Here is a 24417-nt window from a genome sequence, read left to right on the forward strand (position 1 = left end):
AAATTAATAACTAATATTTGATTTTATGGTTTGCTCCTCTAAACTTAGTTGTGAAATTTAGATTTTTATAATGATGAGAAATTAGACTATTTCATATTTGGGGATCCATCTTTGTAATTTCTACCTCCCTAATCAGGAGAATCAGCCATTAGATTTCAAACCAAACCAAGCCTGTTTTTTAAGATAAGACCTCTTACTATGTGTGGGGTGTGACACTAGATGGAGACATTTGTTAAGGATGGAGCTTCCTTTCTGAAGTGACTACTGAGGAAGGGACAGGGAAACAGCACACACACGCTTCTCTATTCTTCCTATAATGTGTCACTTATCCCTGTCAGCCAGCGTGGGACCCTGGCCTGTCCCCTGAGGAAACCACCTCTGCCAGGAGTCTTTGCTGTTGGCCTTTGACTCTCTCCTGGTGCCAGTGGCCCCCTTCTCACTGTGGAAAGCAGGGAACCTTTCATACTTTCATATCCAGGCGAAGTTCGCAGCCTGAGGTGCCAGCTCTGCTCTGGCCTGCCCACCCCCCATACCCCAAGTGCAGGGCTAACAGCCGTGCTCTGGGTCCACGGGGGCCAGGAGGAGCCAGGCCCAAGGCGACACTTGTTTTGTTGATGCACCGAGCGCCCGCATTGGCGGGGTAGCTTGGAGATGCCCCCGGAGCACAGTGCTGTGACTTCTGGGAGACGCTTCTTCATCTAGTTTGGCATCTTAGCATTTGTCTTTATGCTTAAAAAAGAAAACCTTCAAAAAGGAGCAGATGAAGAAGTGAAACGAGGTGAGGAGGAATCTTTCATGGGTCACTGCTGTCCACCTCGTGGCACACAGGACTGCTGTGAAATTGGACGCTGGTCGCTCTGCCTGGACGTGTCGTAGTGACTCCTGCTGCCCCGCCCACTCCACGGCGTCTCACGGCTTGTGGCTCTTCAGTTGCTCTTCGGAGCCACTCTAGTCAGATGAACCGAGTTCTCTGCAAAGATTGGAACCTCAGATGTCTGAGCCACACGCGTCATTCACCCTTCGTTCCTTCCATGGACATCTGTCAGTGTGGCTTTTTGTGGGCCTTGCCCTGAGTGCCGAGCATCCCGACACCCCCTGCCCGTGGAGGGACGTCTGGTACATCATCGAAGCCCCGAGCGCTGCTCTGGTTCTCACATCGAAGCTTCAGACGGGGTGGGGGAGCTTCGAGGGCTGGCCGTGTCTGTGGGCACCTCTCCCTTGCCGGGCGAAGCGAAAACAAGTCTGTGTTGTGACCTTCACCTTAGGTTTCTGCAGCCCCATCAGGGATCCTAAGCATTTAAGAGGTGGATCAACATTTGTCATCTGTTTTTTTAAGTATGGACATCTTTTTTGTAATGTAAAAACTTGTGGCCCAAGTCCCCATTGCACCCACACACGACTGACAAAGCCCGTAATGACAAACTACCCACCTGCCTCTGGTTCGGGTTTGAAAAGCCTTTGCACTTCATTCACGAGAGCATCCCTCCGTGTGTACAGCTGCCAACATATGCGCGTGTCACGTAATCTCCCATCAGAACGTACTGCTTGCGAACGGCCAGCGTTTCTAGGGTTCTTATCAGGTGCGGGAATGTTCGGAGCCCTTTGTCTGTTTTCTCTTTAGTCCTCCCAGCAGCCCTTGGAGGAGAGTCCTGTTCTCCGAATCGCAGGGTGGCGAGCTGTGGGCAGAGGCTCGGCGCCGCAGGTGGAGGTGGTCGGGCAGGATTCGGACTCAGACCACGGGCTCCGGAGATGCCGCCACCGGTAGACGCGGGGGATGGAGGGGCCCCTGAGGATACCCCTGTAGCCCAGGGAGTGCGCCGTCCTCAGGTTGGGACACCGTGTCAGAGAGTAACATCTCCTAGGCCTTCCCACTGATACCGTTTTATATCCTCACGTGATCCGCACCCCAGAAATCTTTGTGTCAGCCTCCCAACAGCTCTGGCTCTGGGCCAGCTGCAGTCTGGTCACTCTGCCCGCACGTGCCACAGAGACTCCTGCTGCCCCGTCCACTCCACAGCGTCCACTCCACCTGTTGGGTCTGCTGTCTGTGACTCGTCGAGATGCCCTGTGCGCTGCAGGCAGCACCCGGCTCGCTCCCGGCCGCTCTCCCCGGGGCACCCCGTTCAGGGTCCCGCTGGGCCTCTCGAGTCCATTCTGAGACGCCCACCCCTGCGGCCAGTGCAGAGATGTGGCCCTGACGTGAGTGCAGGCGTCCAGCCGCAGGCACGTTTAGGAACTGCCTCAGCTGACCAAATAGCTGATCGTGGGCGCCCGGGCTCACTGCCCCACAGGCTGAGCGTCTCCTCTGTGAGGAAGGGGGGGTGGGGTCGGCGGATGCTGGGCCTGGTAGCCCCTCCGTCCCTTCAGCCTGATGGACTGGCTTCACTCCAGCACCATGTCCGGCCAACTGGAGAATGTGTGTCTCCCTGCGGCACCGGCCATAAGCCCCAGGACCACGTTGTAAATTAGGAAAGCTGCGAGGATAAGGAAACAAAAAGGGTCGCAGGCTTTTTAGTTTTTGTTTTTAACATCTTGATTGGAGTATAATTGCTTTACATTTTTGTGTTAGTTTCTGCTGTATAACAAAGTGAATCAGCTATACGTATACATATATCACCATATATCCATCTTACGTCTCCCTCCCACCCTCCCTATCCCACCCCTCTAGGTGGTCACAAAGCACCGAGCTGATCTCCCTGTGCTATGCGGCTGCTTCCCACTAGCTATCTATTTTACGTTTGGTAGTGTATATATGTCCATGCCACTCTCTCACTTCGTCCCAGCTTACCCTTCTCCCTCCCCGTGTCCTCAGGTCCATTCTCTACATCTGCGTCTTTATTCCTGTCATGCCCCTAGGTTCTTCAGAACCATTTTTTTTTTCAGATTCCATATATATGTGTTAGCTTATGGTATTTGTTTTTCTCTTTCTGACTTAATTCACTCTGTATGACAGACTCTAGGTCCATCCACCTCATTACAAATAACTCAGTTTCATTCCTTTTTATGGCTGAGTAATATTCCATTGTATATATGTGCCACATCTTCTTTATCCATTCATCTGTCGATGGACACTTAGGTTGCTTCCATGTCCTGGCTATTGTAAATAGAGCTGCAATGAACATTGTGGTACGTGACTCTTTTGGAATTATGGTTTTCGCAGGGTATATGCCCAGTAGTGGGATTGCTGGGTCATAGGGTAGTTCTATTTTTAGTTTTTTAAGGAAACTCCATACTGTTTTCCATAGTGGCTGTATCAATTTACATTCCCACCGATGGTGCAAGAGGGTTCACTTTTCTCCACACCCTCTCCAGCATTTATTGTTTGTAGATTTTTTGATAATGGCCTTTCTGATTGGTGTGAGGTGATACCTCATGGTAGTTTTGGTTTGCATTTCTCTAATGATTAGTGATGTTGAGTGTCCTTTCATGTGTTTCTTGGCAATCTGTATATCTTCTTTAGAAAAATGTCTATTTAGGTCTTCTGCCCATTTTTGGATTGGGTTGTTTGTTTTTTTGATATTGAGCTCATGAGCTGCTTGTATATTTTGGAGATTAATCCTTTGTCAGTTGCTTCATTTGCAAATATTTTCTCCCATTCTGAGGGCTGTCTTTTCATCTTGTTTATGGTTTCCTTTGCTGTGCAAAAGCTTTGAAGTTTCATTAGGTCCCATTTGTTTATTTTTGTTTTTATTTCCATTTCTCTAGGAGGTGGGTCAAAAAGGATCTTGCTGTGATTTATGTCATAGAGTGTTCTGCCTATGTTTTCCTCTGAGAGCTTTATAGTGTCTGGCCTTACATTTAGGTGTTTAATCCATTTTGAGTTTATTTTTGTGTGTGGTGTTAGGGAGTGTTCTAATTTCACTCTTTTACATGTAGCTGTCCAGTTTTCCCAGCACCACTTATTGAAGAGGCTGTCTTTTCTCCATTGTATATTCTTGCCTCCTTTATCAAAGGTAAGGTGACCATATGTGTGTGGGTTTACCTCTGGGCTTTCTATCCTGTTCCATCGATCTGTATTTCTGTTTCTGTGCCAGTACCATACTGTCTTGATTACTGTAGCTTTGTAGCATAGTTTGAAGTCAGGGAGCCTGATTCCTCCAGCTCCGTTTTTCTTTCTCAAGATTGCTTTGGCTATTTGGGGTCTTTTGCGTTTCCATACAAGTTGTGAAATTTTTTGTTCTAGTTCTGTGAAAAATGCCAGTGGTAGTTTGATAGGGATTGCATTGAATCTGTAGATTGCTTTTGGTAGTAGAGTCATTTTCACAATATTGATTCTTCCAATCCAAGAACATGGTATATCTCTCCATCTGTTTGTATCATCTTTAATTTCTTTCATCAGTGACTTATAGTTTTCTGCATACAGGTCTTTTGTCTCCCTAGGTAGGTTTATTCCTAGGTATTTTATTCTTTTTGTTGCAGTGGTAAATGGGAGTGTTTCCTTAATTTCTCTTTCAGATTTTTCATCAATAGTGTATAGGAATGCAGGAGATTTCTGTCCATTAATCTTGTATCCTGCAACTTTACCAAATTCACTGATTAGCTCTAGTAGTTTTCTGGTAGTATCTTTAGGATTCTCTATGTATAGTATCATGTCATCTGCAAACAGTGACAGCTTTACTTCTTCTTTTCCAATTTGGATTCCTTTTATTTCTTTTTCTTCTCTGATTGCCGTGGCTAAAACTTCCAAAACTATGTTGAATAAGAGTGGTGAGAGTGGGCAACCTTGTCTGTTCCCGATGTTAGTGGAAATGGTTTCAGTTTTTCACCATTGAGAACGATGTTGGCCCTGGATTTGTCATAAAAGGCCTTTATTATGTTGAGGTAAGTTGCCTCTATGTCTCCTTTCTGGAGAGTTTTTATCATAAATGGGTGTTGAAAGCTTTTTCTGCATCTATTGAGATGATCATATGGTTTTTCTCCTTCAATTTGTTAATATGGTGTATCACGTTGATTGATTTGTGTATACTGAAGAATCCTTGCATTCCTGGGATAAACCCCACTTGATCATGGTGTATGATCCTTTTAATGTGCTGTTGGATTCTGTTTGCTAGTATTTTGTTGAGGATTTTTGCATCTATGTTCATCAGTGATATTGGCCTGTAGTTTTCTTTCTTTGTGACATCCTTGTCTGGTTTTGGTATCAGTGTGATGGTGGCCTCGTAGAATGAGTTTGGGAGTGTTCCTCCCTCTGCTATATTTTGGAAGAGTTTGAGAAGGATAGGTGTTAGCTCTTCTCTAAGTGTTTGATAGAATTCTCCTGTGAAGCCATCTGGTCCTGGGCTTTTGTTTGTTGGAAGATTTTTAATCACAGTTTCAATTTCAGTGCTTGTGATTAGTCTGTTTATATTTTCTATTTCTTCCTGGTTCAGTCTCGGAAGGTTGTGCTTTTCTAAGAATTTGTCCATTTCTTCCAGGTTGTCCATTTTATTGGCATAGAGTTGCTTGTGGTAACCTCTCATGATCCTTTGTATTTCTGCAGTGTCAGTTGTTACTTCCCCTTTTTCATTTCAATTCTGTGTTGTAGGCTTTTTAAAACTGAGATTTGGAATCAGTGCCGCTGTGTGACCCTGAGCTCAGGCCACAGGGCAGGAGAGAGACCCCCATGGTCCTGACTCTGTTCAAAGGGTCAGTCAGGATATTGTCCACATTGCTATTTTCCTGTAGCTAAAAGGGACGTGGTGGGAGCTGTGAGGTGGCTCATGGTGTCGTCACGAGAGCAGCTGTAATTCTGAAACTGGAAAAACCCACGGAACTGGCACTGGAGATGCTCAGGAGGCCGCAGCGCCCGTGTTTCTCACGCGTCTCCGCTTGGATTTGAGATCCGGCTCAGGCGTGCACGCTGGGCTGCAGACAGTGCAGCCACCTCCTCCTGGACGAATTTCCAACCAGGGAATAATGGGCAGGCGGTTGGAGAAGGGGGCGCTGGCCAGGGAGGGGTCCGTCCTTGTGGCTGGTGAGCAAGTAGCCTGACAGCCCACAACCCTTAGAAGTGAGAAATCTGTTGTAGGAAACAAAGTCTCCAAACCAGGCAAGGTGCCTCATGAATCCTTTTGGGTGTAAAAATTGCTGCAAATCTTTTTGTCAGAAACGTCAACACTGGTAATGTCATCTCGCCTTTGCAGAGGGAAGTGATGCCAGAACACTTTGATGTGTTTTTTCCTTAAATAGCTCTTCCTCGGAAGCGCTGGAACATCAGTCACCCAGCGCTCCTGTGCAGGCTCCTCGCCAGCTACCTCCCCCCACCGCCCCAGGTCCCACCCTCGCGACGACTGCTCTCCGCTGTGTGGGCTAAAACAGCAGCATCTAATGTAGCAATGCGTCCCTGAGACGTTTCAAGCAAGGAGCCAGTAAAATACACAATTTTGTTTTCACCAAGTCCTCCCTCAGGACAGCCTGTCGGGGGCCCGGCGTGGGCAGTTTTCCTTGGAGAAATGAATGCCGTCATTTTTCTAACTAGAGCATCGTTCTGCCCGCAGAGTTGGGCTAATGTCAGGACTGTGCCATTGCCCCAACCCCGCCCCAGTGCATTCTGTCTCAGCAGGGCTGTCGGTCGGGGTGGGGCATGGCTGGTAGCTTTGCAGACGCCCCGAGTCCCAGCTGATGGCAATGGGGGAGATGTGCTCCTATGGTCCAGCTGAATGCCTGGAACCCAGGTATGTGTAAGCCCTGTCACTCGCTCCCCGAGCCAGCCCAGTGACTGTTGGCGGTGGTGGAATGTGGTGGTCACGGCCAAGCTCAGAAGGTTGGCTGCCTGCGTCCCGTCCCAGCTGGCTTACCTGGGACAAGTTACTCAGCCTCTGCGGGCCCCCTTGGCCTCATCTCATGAGGTTACCGTAACGAGTAAATGAGATGCCAAGTCAGGCTCTCAGAGGGTCCCTGGGACGTGGAGGGTGCCAGCCATTCGCCACTTCTGTGCAAGAACCTCATTTCAGTCCCCCTGCCTTTCCTCTCCTTCTGCTGGAAGCACAGGTGATTTTTCTCTGATATTGACCATGAGAACCTGGTCCAGCTCCCGGCGCTCGAAGAAGCAAGCTGCTGTTGTAAGAGGACCTCAGGGAGACCCCCGTGTTGGGAACTGCAGGCAGCCTTTCAGAGCTCACGGGGGTCTCCGGCCAACAGCCAGCAAGAGTCCAGCCCCCTTCCAGTCCTACAGCCCCAGGGAGTGAGTTCTGCCCTTCCCTAAGGGCGGCTGCAAGTGGATCCGTCACCAGTCGAGCCTCTGGATGAGAACCAAACCCTTGCTGCCACCTGATTGGAGCCTCACAGAGGGCCCGGCGAAGCAGTGCCGAGGCTCCTGACCCGCAGAAACTGAGAGAGAATGAATGTGTTGTTTAAAATTTACAGAGAGCTGGCTCCAGCCCTTTGCGTGTCCCTGAGGCCATGGGATGTACTTCCCCCACAGTCACTGTTCTGGTCAAGCAGGTCTGCGTGCGACTTTCCCTAAACCTGCACCTTTCCCCTGGGGACAGTCCTCTGTAGCCATCCCACTGGTTTTTTCTTGCTGTTTCTCCTTGTGAGTGCAGCCCAGATTCATTCCCACGAGAGCTTCTCTGGAGGGTTCTAGTCTGTCTCCTAGGCTTGCTGTCTGAGCTCTGTCCTCCCTACAGTGGCAGCTGCTCGATGTTAGTGCCATCAGGGATGTCCCAAGTCATTCCCATTTAAAAAAAATTTTTTTTAATTCTTTTATTTTTTTCCCCATTAGATTTTTTTCTATTAAGGTATAGTTGATTTACAGTGTTGTGTTAATTTCAGCTGTAAGAGTCATTCCCATTTAACATAAGATAAAATCTGGGGGCTTCCCTGGTGGCACAGTGGTTGAGAATCCGCCTGCCAATGCAGGAGACACGGGTTCAATCCTTGGTCCAAGAAGATCCCACATGCCGCGGAGCAACTAAGCCCGTGCACCACAAGTACTGAGCCTGCGCTCTAGAGCCCGTGAGCCACAACTACTGAGCCCATGTGCCACAACTACTGAAGCCCGCATGCCAAGAGCCCATGCTCCGCAATGAGAGAAGCCACTGCAATGAGAAGCCCGCACACCGCAATGAAGAGTAGCCCCTGCTCGCCGCAACTAGAGAAGGCCTGCGTGCAGCAACAAAGACCCAACGCAGCCAAAAATAAATAAATAAAATAATTAACTCTATTTTAAAAATAAAATAAAATCTGGGAATCAAATTTTTTTCAGGCCAATTACATCTGATCAACCCTTTTCTTTTTCTTTCTTAAGGCAATTATAAATTCCCCTAGTTCTTAATTCACACCGAGAATGTACTTTTGAGAGAACTTCTGTAAAATGTACTCAGGTGTTTATTCTGCTGCTGTCTTTCCTTTCACTTTAGTGAATCCCGGTAGTAACCGTTTCTCCACCTGGTTTGTGGTGTTTCTAGTCATTGAACACTGCGATGAAGCACCTGTGTGAGATCCTGACTGCTGACCCCGAGGGGGGGCCTGCGCGCATTCCCTTTGAGACTTTCTCCTACGTCTACCGTTACCTGTCGGGACTCGACTGGGATATACCTGCATCAGACACGGAGTCCTACCTCTCCTCTCTGAAGGACAGCGTGTAAGTGCTCGAGGGCCCAGGAACGCAGGTGTCTTGGTGGCGGGACGACTTCCTTCTTCCCATTCTTCTCTGCTCTCAGATAACGTGGTACCCGCGAATCCGGCCTTTTGTAGAAGGGAAGGCGGCACACGCTGTGCCCCGATGTGTCACTTAGTGATGCTGAGGATACCCGGGCCTCGGGAGGCTGTGCCGGTCTCTGCAGACTTCAGAGGGAGACAACTTATCCCGTCCTTAAGAAACATGTATCCAAAACGCATCTTGATTCTTAAACACGGGATGTCACATGGTTTAAAACCGGGGCATGTTCAAAAGTAAGAATTCATTTCTCAACAATGAAACACCGAATGGGTCCCTGCAGGTGGAGGGCGTGAGTGAGGAGAGACCCCGTGCCCCCTGCCCTCCCCCGCCCCGTGCTGTGCTGCCTGTGTGTGGGGGGGGGACGCGGGGGGAGGGCCTCCCCTCTAAGGGGGGCGACGCAGGGGAAAGGGCCGCCCCTCTAATGGGGGAGACGCGGGGGGAGGGCCGCCCCTCTGGGCGGGGGGACGCGGGGGAAGGGCCGCCCCTCTAACGGTGGGGGGGGACGCGGGGGGAGGGCCGCCCCTCTAAGGGTGGTGACGGTGCTGCTTCAGGCAAGCCAAGCGGGAGGAGGAGGCCCTGTGATGAAAGGGCAGCGCCCCAGGCTGCCAGGCCTCCCAGTGCCGCCAGGCCTCCCAGTGCCGCCTCTGTGCCGGGATGTAGTCGGGGGTTCAGATCACGAGAGAGCCAGCGCTGGGAGCTGGTGACGGTGACGGTGACAGCTCCGCCTCCTGGCCCCTGAGAGCCCACGCCCGGCAGGCCCATCACAACCTCCCAGGCTCGGTCCCCTCCACCGTCCCCAACCGCCCACGTCTGGGGTGCCCCGGAGCCGACCTCTCAGCCCTCCCTGTCCCTTCCTCCCCTCCTCCCTTCAGAAGCGCACCCCCTTGAGGACCCGCCACGGGACTGGGCCTCCAGACCCCGTCCTCCCATTTTTCTTCCCTCTGGTCCGTCATCCACCGACGTGGCAACCTCTCCCCTCCCCCTCGAAGCTGCGGCGCCTCGGTCTCTCTCCGCCTCTCCACACACCTGCGGCCGGCCCCGCACTCTGACCTCTCGGACCTCCGTCTGGCGGCCGCGGTTCCTTCATCCTCCTGGGCCTCCCCGTCTCCCCAGACACCACGACTCCCTGGCCCTCTCCTCGCCCGTCCCAGGGGAATCTGCCCGCTGCCAGCGGTCGCCCCTCCCTGATCCTCCTCTTTCCTGAGCCCCGCCGCCCCGTGCCGCCCGCTCACCGAGGACGAGCCCGAGGGGGGGCCTGGCGTCCTGCTAAAGCCGTCTGACCTGGGGACCGCCCCCTGCCCCTGCTGCCGCCCCGACCAGGCCCCAGAGCGGCTCACACTCACGCACTGACCAGAGCCCTCCTGTCCCCCTCCCTGTGGCCAGCCTCCGAGCCCGGCCCTCCGTTCCCCTCTCCTGTCCCCTCCCGCGGGGACCCCATCCCCTCCTGGCACGCGGCCCCTGTCTGGCCGCTGACCTCCACACTCCGATGTCACAGCGCCCGCTCGCCCTCTCCTCGGCCGTGTAGGTGGGTCCGCTGCACACGTCAGGCTTATTAACACGTCCCAACAGAACTCCATATCCCCCGGACCTTCCCCTCCGCAGTTCTGCTCCCCCGTTTGTGGACCGCGTCACCGTCCCCCCACTAGTTCAGGACAAGACGTGGGTGACTCTAGACGGAAGCCCCTTCCCCCCGACCCCTACCCCCGGGACCCGCTGCTGCCCCTGGTTCTGGCCCCACCGGCTCTCCCGCCTGCACCTCCCCAGCTCGGCCGTTCCCCACACGGCGGCCACCATCCCCGGGAATGATGACTCGAGTCACGTCCCCGCCACGCCTTCCCGGCCTCTCGCGCCCAGGGGCTGATTCCTGCCCAACCCGCCACCGTTTGCCTGGTGAGCGCTGCCTGTGCGTCTCTCCCGCCCGCGGCACTTCAGCCACACGCCGCCCTGGGTTTGGAGAAGACAAAGCTTGCGCCGACTCCAGGCCTCTGCCCTGGCCTCAGACACCCCGCCCATCTGCACGGCTGCCGAGGGTCCTCAGCTCAGCAAGGCCTCCCCTAAGGGGCTCTGCCCATGAGGCAGCACCTTCCGCCCTGGGTCGCACCGTGAAGCCGTCTTCCGTGCTGTGCGTGGAGCACAGCCATGCGGCGGGTTCAGCAGCCTGGGGTGGCGTCTGCACGCGGAGCGGGGCTGGGTGGACATTGGCGAATGCACCCCACGGGTGGTGGAGATGGCGGGACACGGGAGCCTCTAAGGAGTTCGGGTTATGTCTGGTGGCACTAGGGAGCCATAGAAGGTCTTAGGGAGCGTGGTGGTGAATTTTGGTTAGAAGACCCCTTGAGCAGCAGATGTAAGGGGACTAGCTAGGAGGTTTCTGCGAAGGTCTGGAAAAGAGCTGACAAAGAAGGGAGAGGCTTTTTAGTGCTGCTTGGATTTGGGTGGCTGACTGGAGGTGAGGAGTGAGGGGAGAGAGCCTTCCAGGATGCCCAAGTGGCTCCCGCCCGGGTGGATGTTTGTGTCTCTCCCAGGAAGGACCTGGGGGCGGCAGGACTTGTGAGTTGATGGGCCTGTGGCGGGGTCGGGGCGGGGGGTGCTGCAGGGCGTGTCAGGGAGCTCAGACCCGGGCTGGGATCCTCCCAGGGGGACGCCGGGCGTCCCAGTATGAGGAGCGCACCAAGGGCGGGGCAGCGGGAGTCCAGCCTTTTTGAGGCGGGGCAGTGAGTAAGGAGGACCTGAGACAGGAAGAGTGAAGCGGGGGAAGTGACACCAGGAAAGGCTTGGGGGAGGGGGCGGGCAGTGAGGGGCCTTGTCCAGAGCGGCAGACCCCAAAGCTGTCCCTTACGCTGGCCACAGAGGTCACTGTGCCCCTGGCACCGGTGATTTCCGAGGAGTGATGGGGACAGAGGAGCTGAAGTGTGGCCTCCAGCTACCCACGTGGGTACAGCTCACACTCCCAGGAACGGGGAGGTAGGTTTGACCTCCACAGGGAGGGGCTGAAGGTAAAAAGAAGGGCATTTAACTGCCGGCTGGGAGGTCGGGGTTTATAACCTGGTGTTTGAAAATACAGACAGTAACGGGATTCCCCTGCTCCGGAGCAGAGGATGGTCCAATCCCCATCCTCCCGGCCCGTTGCCAAGCGGCCACCGTGGGAGGCTCTCCCACAGGTGTGGTTTCCCTGGGCCCGTAAGAGGTGGTTCCTTTTTACGGTAAAATATATTTTAGAACCGCTAACTTGTGTTCCTTTTACTTTTAAATATGAGCCCTCAAGACAGCTCAATCTTCCCACTGATGTGGGAAATCAGCATTGTTACGGTTCAGTGTTTTTACATCTACTAAGTTGCTAGTAGAAATTTACTAATGTTCACCATCTTGTATCTATAGATAAAAAATCAAAAGATATACTCTTATCAGTGCCAAAGTTTCATAGACTTAAGACAGTCCTTTGAGTTTTACTGGACCAACGCTTAAAATAGAAAGATACTTTTGTTATACTAGTGACTAAAATTTGAGTTGTCAATAAAGAAAAAACTGCAAACATAGTACTGAGTTTTTCACCTAGAAAGATATGTGCGTTTTTTGTAAAAGAGAATAGAGTGCTTTATTTTTAGAGGTAAGAATTACTGATTTGAGACCATAAATGATCAGTTTTTTAAGGTAAAACTTATCAATTATACTGTATTCCATAAAAATTGTATTGTGTGCAGTAAGAAATTACTAATAAGTGTCTTTATCTGTTTCCAATTTAGAGACTCTAGAAAGAATGGCATGATAGGACTTTCAGATTTTCTTCGTTCTAAAGAGGAAAATTTAGAAAACCTCGAAAAGAAAACTCAGAAGACATAGGCCATTAATACAGAGAAGAACACATTTTAATGTCAAAACAGTGCTTTTTAAAATCTTGGCATCAAATACAACTTGTCATTAACCACATGCATATGTAGTGTGAGTTTTTCTTTTAATGGAATGTGAGCAGTGCATCATGGGGCCCTATTTAATGATGATTCTTCGCTGTGTTCTAAGAACCTTAAATGCAAAACACTCACAGCAGTGAAATGACCTGAGTAAACAATGTTTGGATGCTGCAGAGTAGGAAGGGGGATGGGCAGTTTAAAATCAGCTGGATCTCTTCTTCTTTCAAAACTCCTGAGCCTCAGGAAGGCAGATGCCCTCTGCTCCCTGGCAGCCACGCCTAAGGCTCCCTGGGAGAAGAGTCTTCCGCTGAAGCTGGGTCTTCTCTGTGACAGGAGGGCCTGAAGGACTCACTGGCTGGAAGAGCATCCGTGGCTGGGAAGCAAACTGGACCATCAACTTGGACCAGCACTTGGTCCACTGGACAGAGATAAGCATTGAGATCCTTTATTTGCTCTCTTGATATAAAGTCCTCAAAATGACAGTGTCAATGAATACATCTCAGGTTATTTTTCTGAGAACTTGGGAATGGTTTGGCTTGTTGTCTCTCCGCAGATTTGTTACCGTGCTAGTAAATTTTATCGGTGTTCAAAGACTTGTGAAAACCCAAAGTTAGGAGATGCAGTTGTTACCTAAAGAAGTGTGTCATTTTTTGCACTGAAAGGTGTGAAGTATATTTTTCATCTGGACACTAAGCTACTGTATTTGAGATGATCGTTTTCCTGGACTTACAGTCACCTTTGCAGTGAACAGACGATATAGAGAGACTATTCATAAAATTAGAAGAAACTTTTCAGAGTTGGAGTTTTAAGAGCTTTTGCAATTTTTGAGTTGCTTTAAACCCTCTCAAAGTTTGATTTCCCCAAAGAATTTAAGTATTTTTCTCCTTCTAATCATAAAGCCTCCATGCGCGGGGATAAGTGGAAAGACACCTTAGGTTTTGTATGAGTGCAGTGGTAAGTCGTGTGGAGTGACCAGATGTGTGCAGGGGAAGCACTGCAGCAGGAAGGGGCATGCAAAGGAAGGGGTGTGCAAAGGAAGACACAGAAATGGTGCTTGGACATCCCGTGCGCCTGACACAGACCTGACAAAGGCGCAGAGGGTTTTGTGTTTTTTTTAGCCAGACGGTCAGCCACCTCGGGAGGCACACGTGAGGCAGAGAGCACAGGACACTTGCATGTGACAAAGAGAAGAGATGTTGGCCTGCTATCAGGGGGCGGAAAAGGGACAACTTAATATGATGGATTCATAGCCGCTCTTCAGAGGGCACCACGAACGGATGGAGGACTTGGGAGAGGCTCCCCACCCGAACTGGGGGCGGAGGGCAGCTCTGGAGAGTGACCTGCCTGTGGGGTTTGCAGGGACTGAGCTGCCTGGAGTGTCACTGGACCCACTGGAGGTCGGCAGGGTACCTGGGTGAACAAACTGCTAGATTGCCGTCCAAGTTGGGTGTGGAACTGACAAGGAACATTGAGGTATAAAGGCCACAAAGTAGCATCCTCAGGGAATATTGTTCCAATGAACCCTTTCTGAGGAAGCTGCTAGAGAGTTTCAGACAAAGAGGTTGGACCAGTGTATACGGAAGGACCAGTGTATACGGAATGTATATTTCTCCATAGAACGGAGACTAAATGATGGTGATAAAGGATGTGCTATCGTGTATAATGGCTGTGCGTGCTGACAACACAGGGACATAACACCTATCGAATATCGGAGACCGGGGGGTCTATATGACAAGAATCAGCTGATTGTCTGATTGTCACGTAATTATTAACCAGAAGTAAAGCAACGTTCATATCAGATATCTGGGGGATGGAGAGGGAAGAAGAGTTTTCTAGCCAATTTCAATACTGATCATTGTAGAGAACCAACACACATAGCCTGAAAAGAAAAGACTAAGGATGTTATCTAGAGATACGTACGGTAATCATTACAGCAGAAATACAAGCCTTCCTAAATACCAATATAAATAGACAGGTGGGTAGGTAAAAAGAGAGAACCTCTGAAAGCTGAACCAAAAAATAAAAAATGTTTACGTATAGGAGGGAGGCTGGGAGGGAACAGATGGAGGAGGCTTGAAGCTAGTCTTCTCTGAAAGTCCCTTTTTGTTGACTTTGGAATCCTGTACGTATTTTACATAATTATAAAACAAAATTACATTTTAAAAAATCCCTGAAAATTGAAAGTAAAGTGAAACCAATGAACGTGGCTGTGTATCAAGTCGGTGGTGTAACCACAGGAACTATTCCAAGTGACTTTACAGCAAGTCACTTGAACATTCCTAGTGGGATATACAGTGACAAACAAAAGTTACAAAACAGTTAAAAATCCCAAATTGTTTTCAGTGATCAGCGTTGGTAGTAATGGGATAAGTGAGCATTTCAGTGTCAGTAAGAACCCGGATTTTTGTCCAGGAATGGAGGAATGAAGAAAGAAAGATAAGGTTAAGTCAAAATCCTGTGGTCCTGAGTTAGAACTGGAGCATCTGTATGAAATCGTCATCCCTGTCCACTGGAAAGGCCTAGAAGCAGCGATGCATCCAGTCATCGGGGAGTACACCTAACAGCCAGGTGTGGTCCTTAAATCCCTCTATCCATGGAAAGGAGCTGGGGCTCCTTGAAGCAGAACTGATCCGGGTCTTGGGTAGGGAATGTTCGAGGTGAAGCCCAGAACAAAGTGTCGTACTAGCAACAAGCTGTAATGGACTTTCGGGTTCGTGTCAAAAGTCAGGTTGAATGAACTTCCGCTTGCCCAGCTCTTCAGGGATCCACCCCTATGACCGTCCTCCAGCAATACAGAAGATTCCTTGCCACTCTGGCTGGCCCCCCGGGGTTACACCGTTTTCTCCATTTCCCTCTAAAAATGTGCTCTCTGGAGTGGGCCATGAGTCCCTAAACAGACTCCACGTCAGAGAGGAGAGGGCCCCTCCTGTGCGGTCGCTCCCCAGGAGCCAGGCCTGCTGCTTCCCAGAGGACCCTGCCGCCTGGCCCAGCGGGAAGGCAGGTGCTCAGCCATCAGAAAGTCACCAAGTTGGCCTCTCAGAGCTGCTTAAACAAGGTGCTCTTCTAGGGGCCTGAGGACCAAGAGTGGGCCCCTCCCAAGCTTACAGGGGCAGGGCCCATGACTGCTTTGGGGCCTGTTTGCTAACAAGTGTCTGTCCATTGGGCAGAATTGGGGGTGAGACTTGCTTTCACTGTAACTGTCTAGTCGGGGGGGGCTACGGGGGGACATAGAGCCCGCACCTCCTCTTGTCGCTGGAGGCCACCCCCCTTCACCAAGAGAGCCTCATCAGATTGCTGACCAGCCAAACTGGCTTAGGTCAAGAAGATACATTTGGGTAGAATTTTATAAGACTGAGAATAGATGAATATTGCCGTAAATAAACTTGCTAATGGGGATATCTGAACTCAAAAAACATAAATCAGGGGATACTGTTTCACTTTACCAAAAAATCATGTGTTAACACAGCACTGTAAAGCAATTATACTCCAATAAAGATGTTAAAAACAAAATCATGTGTTTCAGTAATGAAAGAGAATGAAGTGGGTAAATGGATAAACTATGGTACATCCAGACAATGGAATATTATTCAGCTCTAAAAAGAAATGAGCTATTAAGCCATGAAAAGACATGAAGGAACATTAAGTGCATATCACTAAGTGAAAGAAGCCTATCTGCAAAGGCTACATGCTGTATGTGGGACATTCTGGAAGAGGCAAACTACGGAGACACCAAAAACATCAGTGGCTGCCGGCAGGGCGGGGAGCAGGGGGGCGGCGATGAACCGGTGGAGCACAGAGGATTTGTAGGGCAGTGAGAATCCTCTGTATGATACTATAATGATGGCTACACGTCCAAACCCATAGACTGTACACCACCAAGACTGGCTCTAAGGTAAGCTGTAGCCTCTGGGGGATAAGGATGTGTCAGTGGAACAAACGGACCTTGGTGGGGACGTCAGTGGTGGAGGAGGCGTGCGTCTGTGCAGGGCGCACACGGAATGAAGTACTGACTCCTGCTGCAGCGTGGATGCCCATAAACCATCCTGCTGGCGAACAGGTTCTGGGGTTTGTCCCTGGTCTTAAAAAGCAGATCTTTCTTAAGAATGACTTTGTCGTGGAACTGGAAATGGCGTTCCCTCAAAACTTTTCAGTCCCCGAAATCGTTTTGGTCAGTTAAGGCTCTGTCAGGGCCCTAAAGTTCAAACAAAAAGAACTTGACCCAGAAATATGAACTTGCCTTTGTCTAGTTGATGCCACCTGAACACATAGGTCATCTGCTGGGGGCAGGGGCTGGGTGGGGGGGAGTTTTGCGACCAAAATGCAAGTTCTGTTTCTGAGGGTAAAGGCACATCTCAATAGCCAGACCCAAGCTGGGTTTCCAGAATGTTCTTTAGAGTTGACTCTGGATCAGCAGAGTTGAAGGGGGATATCCCTCTAACGATGGTCCATAGGATGTCCCAGCAAAGGATACTGAAGCCGATCCCACACCCGGACGATGGCGCTGTGCCCCTGTCCCTCCGCCATCAGGCTGTAGGGTCTTCCTCTGGGTCACTCTCAGCCTGGCTCCAGCCCCTCAGAGGCTGGGCCCCTCGGTTGCCTGCCGCCGCTGGGGTCCCAAGTGCCCAGAAAGGCTGGGCCCCATCAAGGTGGAGGGTGAACTAACTTTGCCATTAAAAAAGCATAAGGGGAAGCCACTTTTCTGTCCCATTTTTGCTGACAGCCTCAAGTATCATGTTCCAGCACCTAATCTGGCCACGTGCTGCTGGGCATCCACTCTGGAAGGTCTACTCCTCGGCACCCAGCTTCCTGGAGTTCAGACAGCAGGCCTCAGCTCATTTCCTGTCCTCGGGCTGATGTGGACTCTTAACTATGGCACAGCTGAATCATCGTTATTCTCCTTCATGCCCTGCAGTTATTTCTTTTTTTAAAACAGCCATAGGAAGGTTAGCTTTCAATCAGATTGTTAACCGTCTTTGGAGGGCTCACTCAGATGGTTTAATTAATAACCACAAGCTTTGTTGCAAGTACCCTTACGTGTTGGATAAAATAAACTCTTCAAGCGACTGGAATTTTTGAACTAAGGAGCTCTAGACAGAGAAGGAGCCTGGGCTGGGGTCCAGGAGGGCCCGGACCCTGAGGGCTGAGGAGGCAGATGGCCCCGCCTGCATTCAGCCCCTCGAGAGACAGAGAAGATGTTTCCAATTAAAGTCACTTAGAAAAGAGACTTTGACAATGATGGAGACGCAGCATTCAGAAAAAAACAACAATCCCTGGCATTTGTGAGCTGTGGGTTTGCAAAAAATCTGCTCTCCCTGGATTTCAAGGGAGTGGTTTGGGGGAAAACAGGATTGGAAAAGCCTCAGATTCAAATCAGCCCAAGGTGACTCTGGCCTTAGGGCTTCCAAACTGTCCCACTGCAATGCATGTCCCTGTAGTGCAACCGGCGAACCACTTGGTTTTCAACCTATTTGTCGGCTTCTGTACTCTTCACCTTTAAAGAAACTGGGTTTGCTTTGGTTTGGTTTTCTTTCGGGTGGTATTCATGATGTATAAGAAAGAGAAAAGGTGGAAGTAGAGATAATTCTGGAAATAGGCCGTCACCTGGCAGGATGGAGTTTCCAGGCCGTTGGGCAGGACCAGTGATTTTGTTCTTAAAATGATTTAGCTTCAGGAGTTCCCTGGTGGCCTAGTGGTTAGGACTCTGGGCTTTCACTGCCATGGCCTGGGTTCAATCCCTGGTCTCAGAACTGAGATTCTGCAAGCTGTGCAGCGTGGCCAAAAAAAAAAAGATTTAACTACAACTCACTCATTTAACTTACTTAAGATTAGCCATTTACTTCCTGGCAGTCACTGACATACTTGTGAATTCTTGTAACGTGAGAAGATCTAGCTTTACAAATGGTTTTCAGATGTAGCGAGAATTTGATGTATACTCAATTTAACAATTAATGAAGAGTGAATATATAAATTAATCATTTGCTGAGTTTGATTTTTCTATTTCCATAATTGCAGCCTCTAACTTTTTTCAAGACTTAAATGTTTTCAAAGGTCCTTGAAACCCTGGTTACCTGAGGCTCTGTGCCTCAGCGTCTGGAATGAAAGCGGTTCAGACACTCCCTAAGGAACATCCCAACTCCATTATGTCACTCTGCAGAATTCATTCTCCTTGGTTATCAAAGTGGATTCTCTCCAGAAGCCCATGAGGTGGGCTGCAAAAACATAAATAACCCCTTTTCTAGGGGACTGAGCCCTAGGACTCAGAGGCCAGGGTCATCCCAGGTCCTCCTCCTGTCCCTCTCTCTCAGGCCCCTGTCTCTCTCAACTTTTCCCACATCAACCAGCATTTCTAATATCTGTCCCATTTCTCTGGTGCTGGCTTTCCATGAGGTCAGAAGACCCAACAGGAAAAGTAAACTGAAAAGTTTTCCCCAGAATGGCTGGGTCCTCCCAGAAGCCTCGTGGACAGCTGGTATGTAACCCCATTGAGATGGGGCAGGGGTCCCTTACTTTCCTGCGCTGAGATGGAGGCACTGACCCGGGATGGAGAATGTCTCCCCTCTGGGCACACGTTCCACTCAGTTACCATCCCAAACCCAACCCGGGTTTGAATCAACGTGACCAGGATGGCCAGACAGGACATGAAGAACCCTGGCAAATGTTGTCCACTGGGGCCTCAGGGACATTTGGGTTGGGGTAAAACCTGGCTTAGATGAGAAAGCATTTAACCAGCACCTACTAAGTGCTGGACACTGTGCTAACGGGTTGTTTTCACAGCTCAGTGAATTCTCACACCAACTGCAGGAAGTGGGTACTTACCATTGCCCGTGTTTTACAGGTGAGGACAGTACCTTGCCCAGGGTGACTCAGGTAGAAAGTGGCAGAGCTGTGGCTAAACCCTGGCAGTCTGACTTCAGAGTCTGGGGAGCCCCTACTCTAAATAAAAGGTGAAGGGGAATGTGGCTCTTGGGGAGGGGACAGTAATGGGGGGAGAACTCGTTTCTTGATTTTCTATTGGAAAAGTGTGTAGAGTGTGCCATCTGATAGGGTCACACAAAGAGGGTTGGAGAGGAAGGCTTCACAGAAGACTGTTTACCAGTGCGGGGAGGGTTTAGGGGAACCCACAGGGAAGGGTGCAGGGCCCTGGGCCAGCCATGGTGGCGGCTTTATGTGGTAGAGGGGCAGCTGGGGGAATAAATATCCCCTTCTCTGTTTGCCTCCCACCCTCTGATCTTCTGCCAGGGCCTTAAGTTGGCCAAGCACAACCAGAAGCAGGGGCAAGGAGGGCCCCAGGCCACAGAAATCAGTGTCTCTGGCTCCGGAAAAGGGCAAAGCGAGGAGAGGAATGCGCAGCGTCAAAGAAGTGGAAAACATCCAGCACACGATCATTCGTGTGAAAAGCAGATGCGAGAGACTTGTATCAATGTCTCTATGCATTCATATGCTTGCTTATAGATGCATGAATTATTTTTGGAATGTTAACACACACAAAAGGCATTGGTAGAAACTTCTGAGAAGAAGTGGCCTACTTTCCATGGCGTAACTTTATGTACGGTTTGGTTTTTATCCTGTGTGTGTATTATATATTCAATCCATCCATCCACCAATCATTAACAAGAATTGATGCTTTGGGGCTTGGGATGCAGCCAGTAGGGGCATGCCTGTGACCTATGCTAGACCAGTCATAACACCTCACCAGGCTACGGTGACTCGTGGAAGGCGTTGGCACATGACCCAAGCTCAGCCAATCAGAGCCTCCCATGAGCTTTTCATCCTGGAGCTGGGCGGGAGAGGTCCTTTTCCTTTCCTGCGGTTGCAGAGTCATCAGGAGGTGGTTCTAGAGCTGTAGGTGGTAATAGTAGCTAACAGTTACATATACTTACATTCCGTTGAAACCGGCAAGTTACGGATGATAGACTCCATTTTTCATTCCCGAATGGCAGTTTCAGCTAGTTTAAACTAGTACACGCCAGGCCCTCCAGGAGAGGGGGCTCTGCAGGGCAGGTTCACCAGCATAGTGGGAATTTTGGAGCCGATTAGAATTCTGCCCACTTTACCTACACTGACTCATTTAATCTTCATAACAACACCCGCATAAAGTGGGTGTTACCGTTATTAACCTCCTCCTATGGGTGCGACGGCTGAGGAGGAGAGAGGCTGGACATTTCATGCGAGGCTGCAGAGGACTCTGGTGCTTCCCTGCCTTCCCTCTGCCGGGCCCCAGTGTGGAGGAGCCTCTCTGCACTGGGGGCTGGGGTGCAGAGGACAGGCAGAGCGGCAGCGTCCCAAGCGGTTCGGATCCTGGCCCTATGCCTCTCCAGGGGCACACCACCTTGGCTAGGCTCTCAGCTCCGTTAAACTCACCAATCAAGGCACCTGCCATGCTCCAGCAAGACCAAGGGGAATATCTGGTCTTTGCAATTGACATAGCCGGACTTCTAAATCAGTTTCCCCATGCAATCGGTTGAATAGTGGCCCTCCAAAAAGATATGTCCATGTCTTAACCCTGGAAGGTGTGAATGTGGCCTTGTTTGGCAAAAGGGCCTTTGCACATGTAGCTAAGAATCTTGAGATGAGATCATCCCTGGTTTAGGGTGGGCCCTAAATCCAATGACTGGGGTTTTTATAAGAGAAAGACAGAGGGAGATTTGAGACACAGGAGAGAAAGACCTGTGAAGGTGGAGGCAGAGACTGGAGTGATGCAGCCACAAGCCAAGAACGCCTGGGGCCACCAGGAGCTGGGAGAGGTGAGGAAGGAACCCTCCCAGAGGCTTTAGAGGGAGCACGGTCCTGCCAGCACTTTGACTTTAGACCTCCAGCTTCCAGAACTGTGAGAGAATAAATTATTGTTGTTTTAAGCCCCCCAGGGTACGGTTATTTGATACAACAGCCTTGGGAAGCTAATGTGCCCCATGACCTCTTTTCTTGCCAACTGTGTCCAGAGGGGGTGTCAGAAATGGAGCAGAGCTCTGGAATGGTCCAAAGCGAGATCTGGATTTGGTTTTCTACTGACCCCTGAAGGAAGCGGTCAGTAGACCCCTTTTTTTCTGCTGAAGAAAGCCCTTTAAGGATTCCAGAGGTGGGGAGGGGTTGAGGATAGGGGAAGTTGAAGAGTAGTGAGGGAATCTTGGCTCATTTAGAAGATCAGAGAGGTTTCTAGAATGGGGAGAAGCCAGATTTGCTCTAGATAATTTTCTGATTTTCTCAGACTTTCTATGAGTCTCCATGGCAGGCAGAATTCTGAGACGGCTTCCAAGATTCCCACCCCCACCCCCGTATGTACTCGCCGTATAATCTATAATCTCTGTATAGTCTCATGTCCTTGAGTGTGGGTAGACCTGTGAATACAATCGGATACTTATCCCCTTGGTTCTCTTACATTATATAAGACTCAGAGGTAGCTGACTAGAGAGAGATTCCCCTGCTGGCTTTCAGATGTTAGCTATCATTACGAGAGGGCCAGGTGTTCAGGACCTGAGGGTGGCCTCTGGGAGTTGAGAGCGACCTCCTGCTGACAGCCAGTAAAGAACTGGGGACCTCAGCCCTATGACCGCAAGGAACTGAATTCTGTCAATGACCCTGATGGTTTGGAAGTGAGCCCCGAAGGGAGCCCCGCGCGTCAGACGAGACAGCGGCCTCAGCCCACACCTCGACGAGGTGTCTCTGCCAGGTGAGCAGAGACTCAGCCAGCCTGTGCTGGGACTCCCCACCCTCGAAACCAGCAAGATAATGAACGTGGACCGTTTGAAGCCGCTGACTTTGCAACCATGAGTGATGCGCAATAGAAAACGAACGCAGTTTCTGACCAAAGTTCCTCCCAAATTATAAATGAATGAACGCTGCTGAGCCTTGATTTTGTGGGTTTTTTAAATGATCCCATATTAAAAATGGATGTATATTTTTAAGCTGTATTTTTAGATGAATCACACATTCGTTAAAAAAAGAAATTGAAAGTCTCTAAAGAAAATAGAAAAAAGATGAGCAAAAGATGATCCTTGCTTATTCATAAATGTGCTCGAAATGTCCATGGCAGTTTCCTGCTCATCACCCTCTGTGTGGCCGGCAGCTTCCCCCAAAGCCCCTCGGGTGGTTTCAGAGCAGGGAGATGTCTCCCGTGAACAGCTTTCCCCGATTCCCCAGACGGCTCGTTTCTGCCAGGTTCTTCCGGCACAGAACCGCAGCCACTTTTCTGCCATTCCATCAGCCCCAGCCGCCGAGACCCGGATCTCAGCCCTGGCGGTGGGAAGGGGAACGCTTTTCCTTGAGTGCCCCGTCCCAGTGCTGGGGGTCATGAACGCTCCTTACACTTGCTATTCATATATTTTTTAGAGTTCTCTTTACTTCTCCCCAGCCAGTTGCTCATCCCCAACCCTGTCACAGTGTCTGATTCTTATATTGCAGTTTACCTGTAGTTTGTAGATTCTTACATTGAATGACCCTGCCGTTTCTCTCTCTTGATTGGCCCCAGACTGACGCACCGTTCCCCAGCAGCACGTGGGCACCATGTGCTAACAACTGGGTGGATTAATTCAGAGGCCTGAGGTGACATGGTCCTGTCTCCAAAGAGCAAACGTAATGCCCATGTTAAGTGGACAGAGCACAGGGCTACAAATTAAGAGATTGGTTCCAGACCTGGTTCTGCAGCTAAGTGTGGGGTTGGAGAAGGTGGGGGAATCATCCAATCTCTCAGTTTCCTCCTCTGTCTCTGTGGCCTGAAGGTAGTGGGCTGCAGGGCCTCTGCATTAGGGTAAAAGCTAAGCTGCCGTGACAAAGCGACTTAAAGAACGCAGACATTTATTCTCTCTCAAATAAGTCCTTCCATGAGGGGTCCAAGGTGATAGGGCTGCTCTGCTCCACAGGAGCAGAGCTGCTCGGGGACCTGGGCCCTGTCCATCTTGTTGCTTCATCATCACTCAGGGAACCATCCTCATCTGCGTGTGTGCAGTTCCTGGGATGGTGGAGAGCATGGGGGAGCAGACTCAGAAGTGTGCTGTCACCTCCATTTGCATCCCAGCGGGGTGCACTTGGTCACATGACCATGCTGACCTGCACAGGAGGTTGGGAAATGGAGCTTTCCAATGGAGCGGCCGTGGGTCCAGCCACAGCCCGATTACATGGAAGATGGGGGATGACCATCAATGCCCACCTCCTCTGTGCCAGCTCTTCCAGACTCCTCCACGTGTCACCCAGCCACTGACAGTGAAAGAGGGAAAACATCCTGTCCACACGGGAAATCCATGTCTCATCATTCTGTGTTGCTAATAAAGTCAAGATCTGTAGAGATTGCAAGAATGTCCTTTGTTACTGAAGAGTAAGGAAGTGGCAGGTGTGCCTAACAAAACACTCCCGTGCGTCTGCTGGGGAATACTGACTTTTTCCTCCAACGTAACAAATTAGAACCCAGCTGGTATTTGAGAAGTCTGAGCTAAGGCTTCCTGGATCTGTCTGCATATGGAGCAATAATGAAAAGTGAAGGAAATGAAGAAAAGGGAAGAAAATGACGAGCTTAAAGAACCCCCGTGTGTCAAGTAAAACGAAGGCTTGGGAATTTTTATTCATTTTACTCTGGGGTAGGATGGTATAGGATTTAGGGAGACTGAGGGTTAAAATGGAGACCTGAAAGTAACTTAACCCATCTCTAGCACTTCTCTGTGCCAGGCACTGTTCTAAACCGTAGAGGGATAGTTCCTCTAATCCTCGCAATAATATTTTAAAATGAGAACTTGTTGCCCATTTTAGAGATGTGGAAATGAGCGCAGAGAGAGGAGAAATAACTCGCCCCAAATCACACAGCTAGGAAACAGTGGAGCTAGGATTTAAAGTTAGATAATTTGGCTCCAGAGTCCATGCCAGGGACCAGCAAACTTCTTC

The 24417-nt window shown here is 50.2% G+C and overlaps 1 protein-coding gene across 1 annotated transcript in view; it reads left to right on the plus strand.

Moving 5' to 3' along the window:
• Positions 1 to 15632, plus strand: part of ROPN1L (rhophilin associated tail protein 1 like) — a 28139-nt gene extending 12507 nt beyond the window's left edge. The window contains 3 exon segments of the mRNA XM_022581393.2: positions 8388 to 8563; positions 12385 to 12457; positions 12460 to 15632. Of these exon segments, the coding sequence (XP_022437101.2) occupies positions 8388 to 8563; positions 12385 to 12457; positions 12460 to 12489 (279 nt within the window). The 3' untranslated portion in view covers positions 12490 to 15632.
• The last annotated feature ends 8785 nt before the right edge of the window (positions 15633 to 24417 follow it).

The sequence above is a fragment of the Delphinapterus leucas genome, chromosome 3 (assembly GCF_059928025.1).
Source record: "Delphinapterus leucas isolate spDelLeu-1000000601 "Yukka" chromosome 3, BTC_Dleu_Yukka2, whole genome shotgun sequence".
NCBI classification, from domain to species: Eukaryota; Metazoa; Chordata; class Mammalia; order Artiodactyla; family Monodontidae; genus Delphinapterus; species Delphinapterus leucas.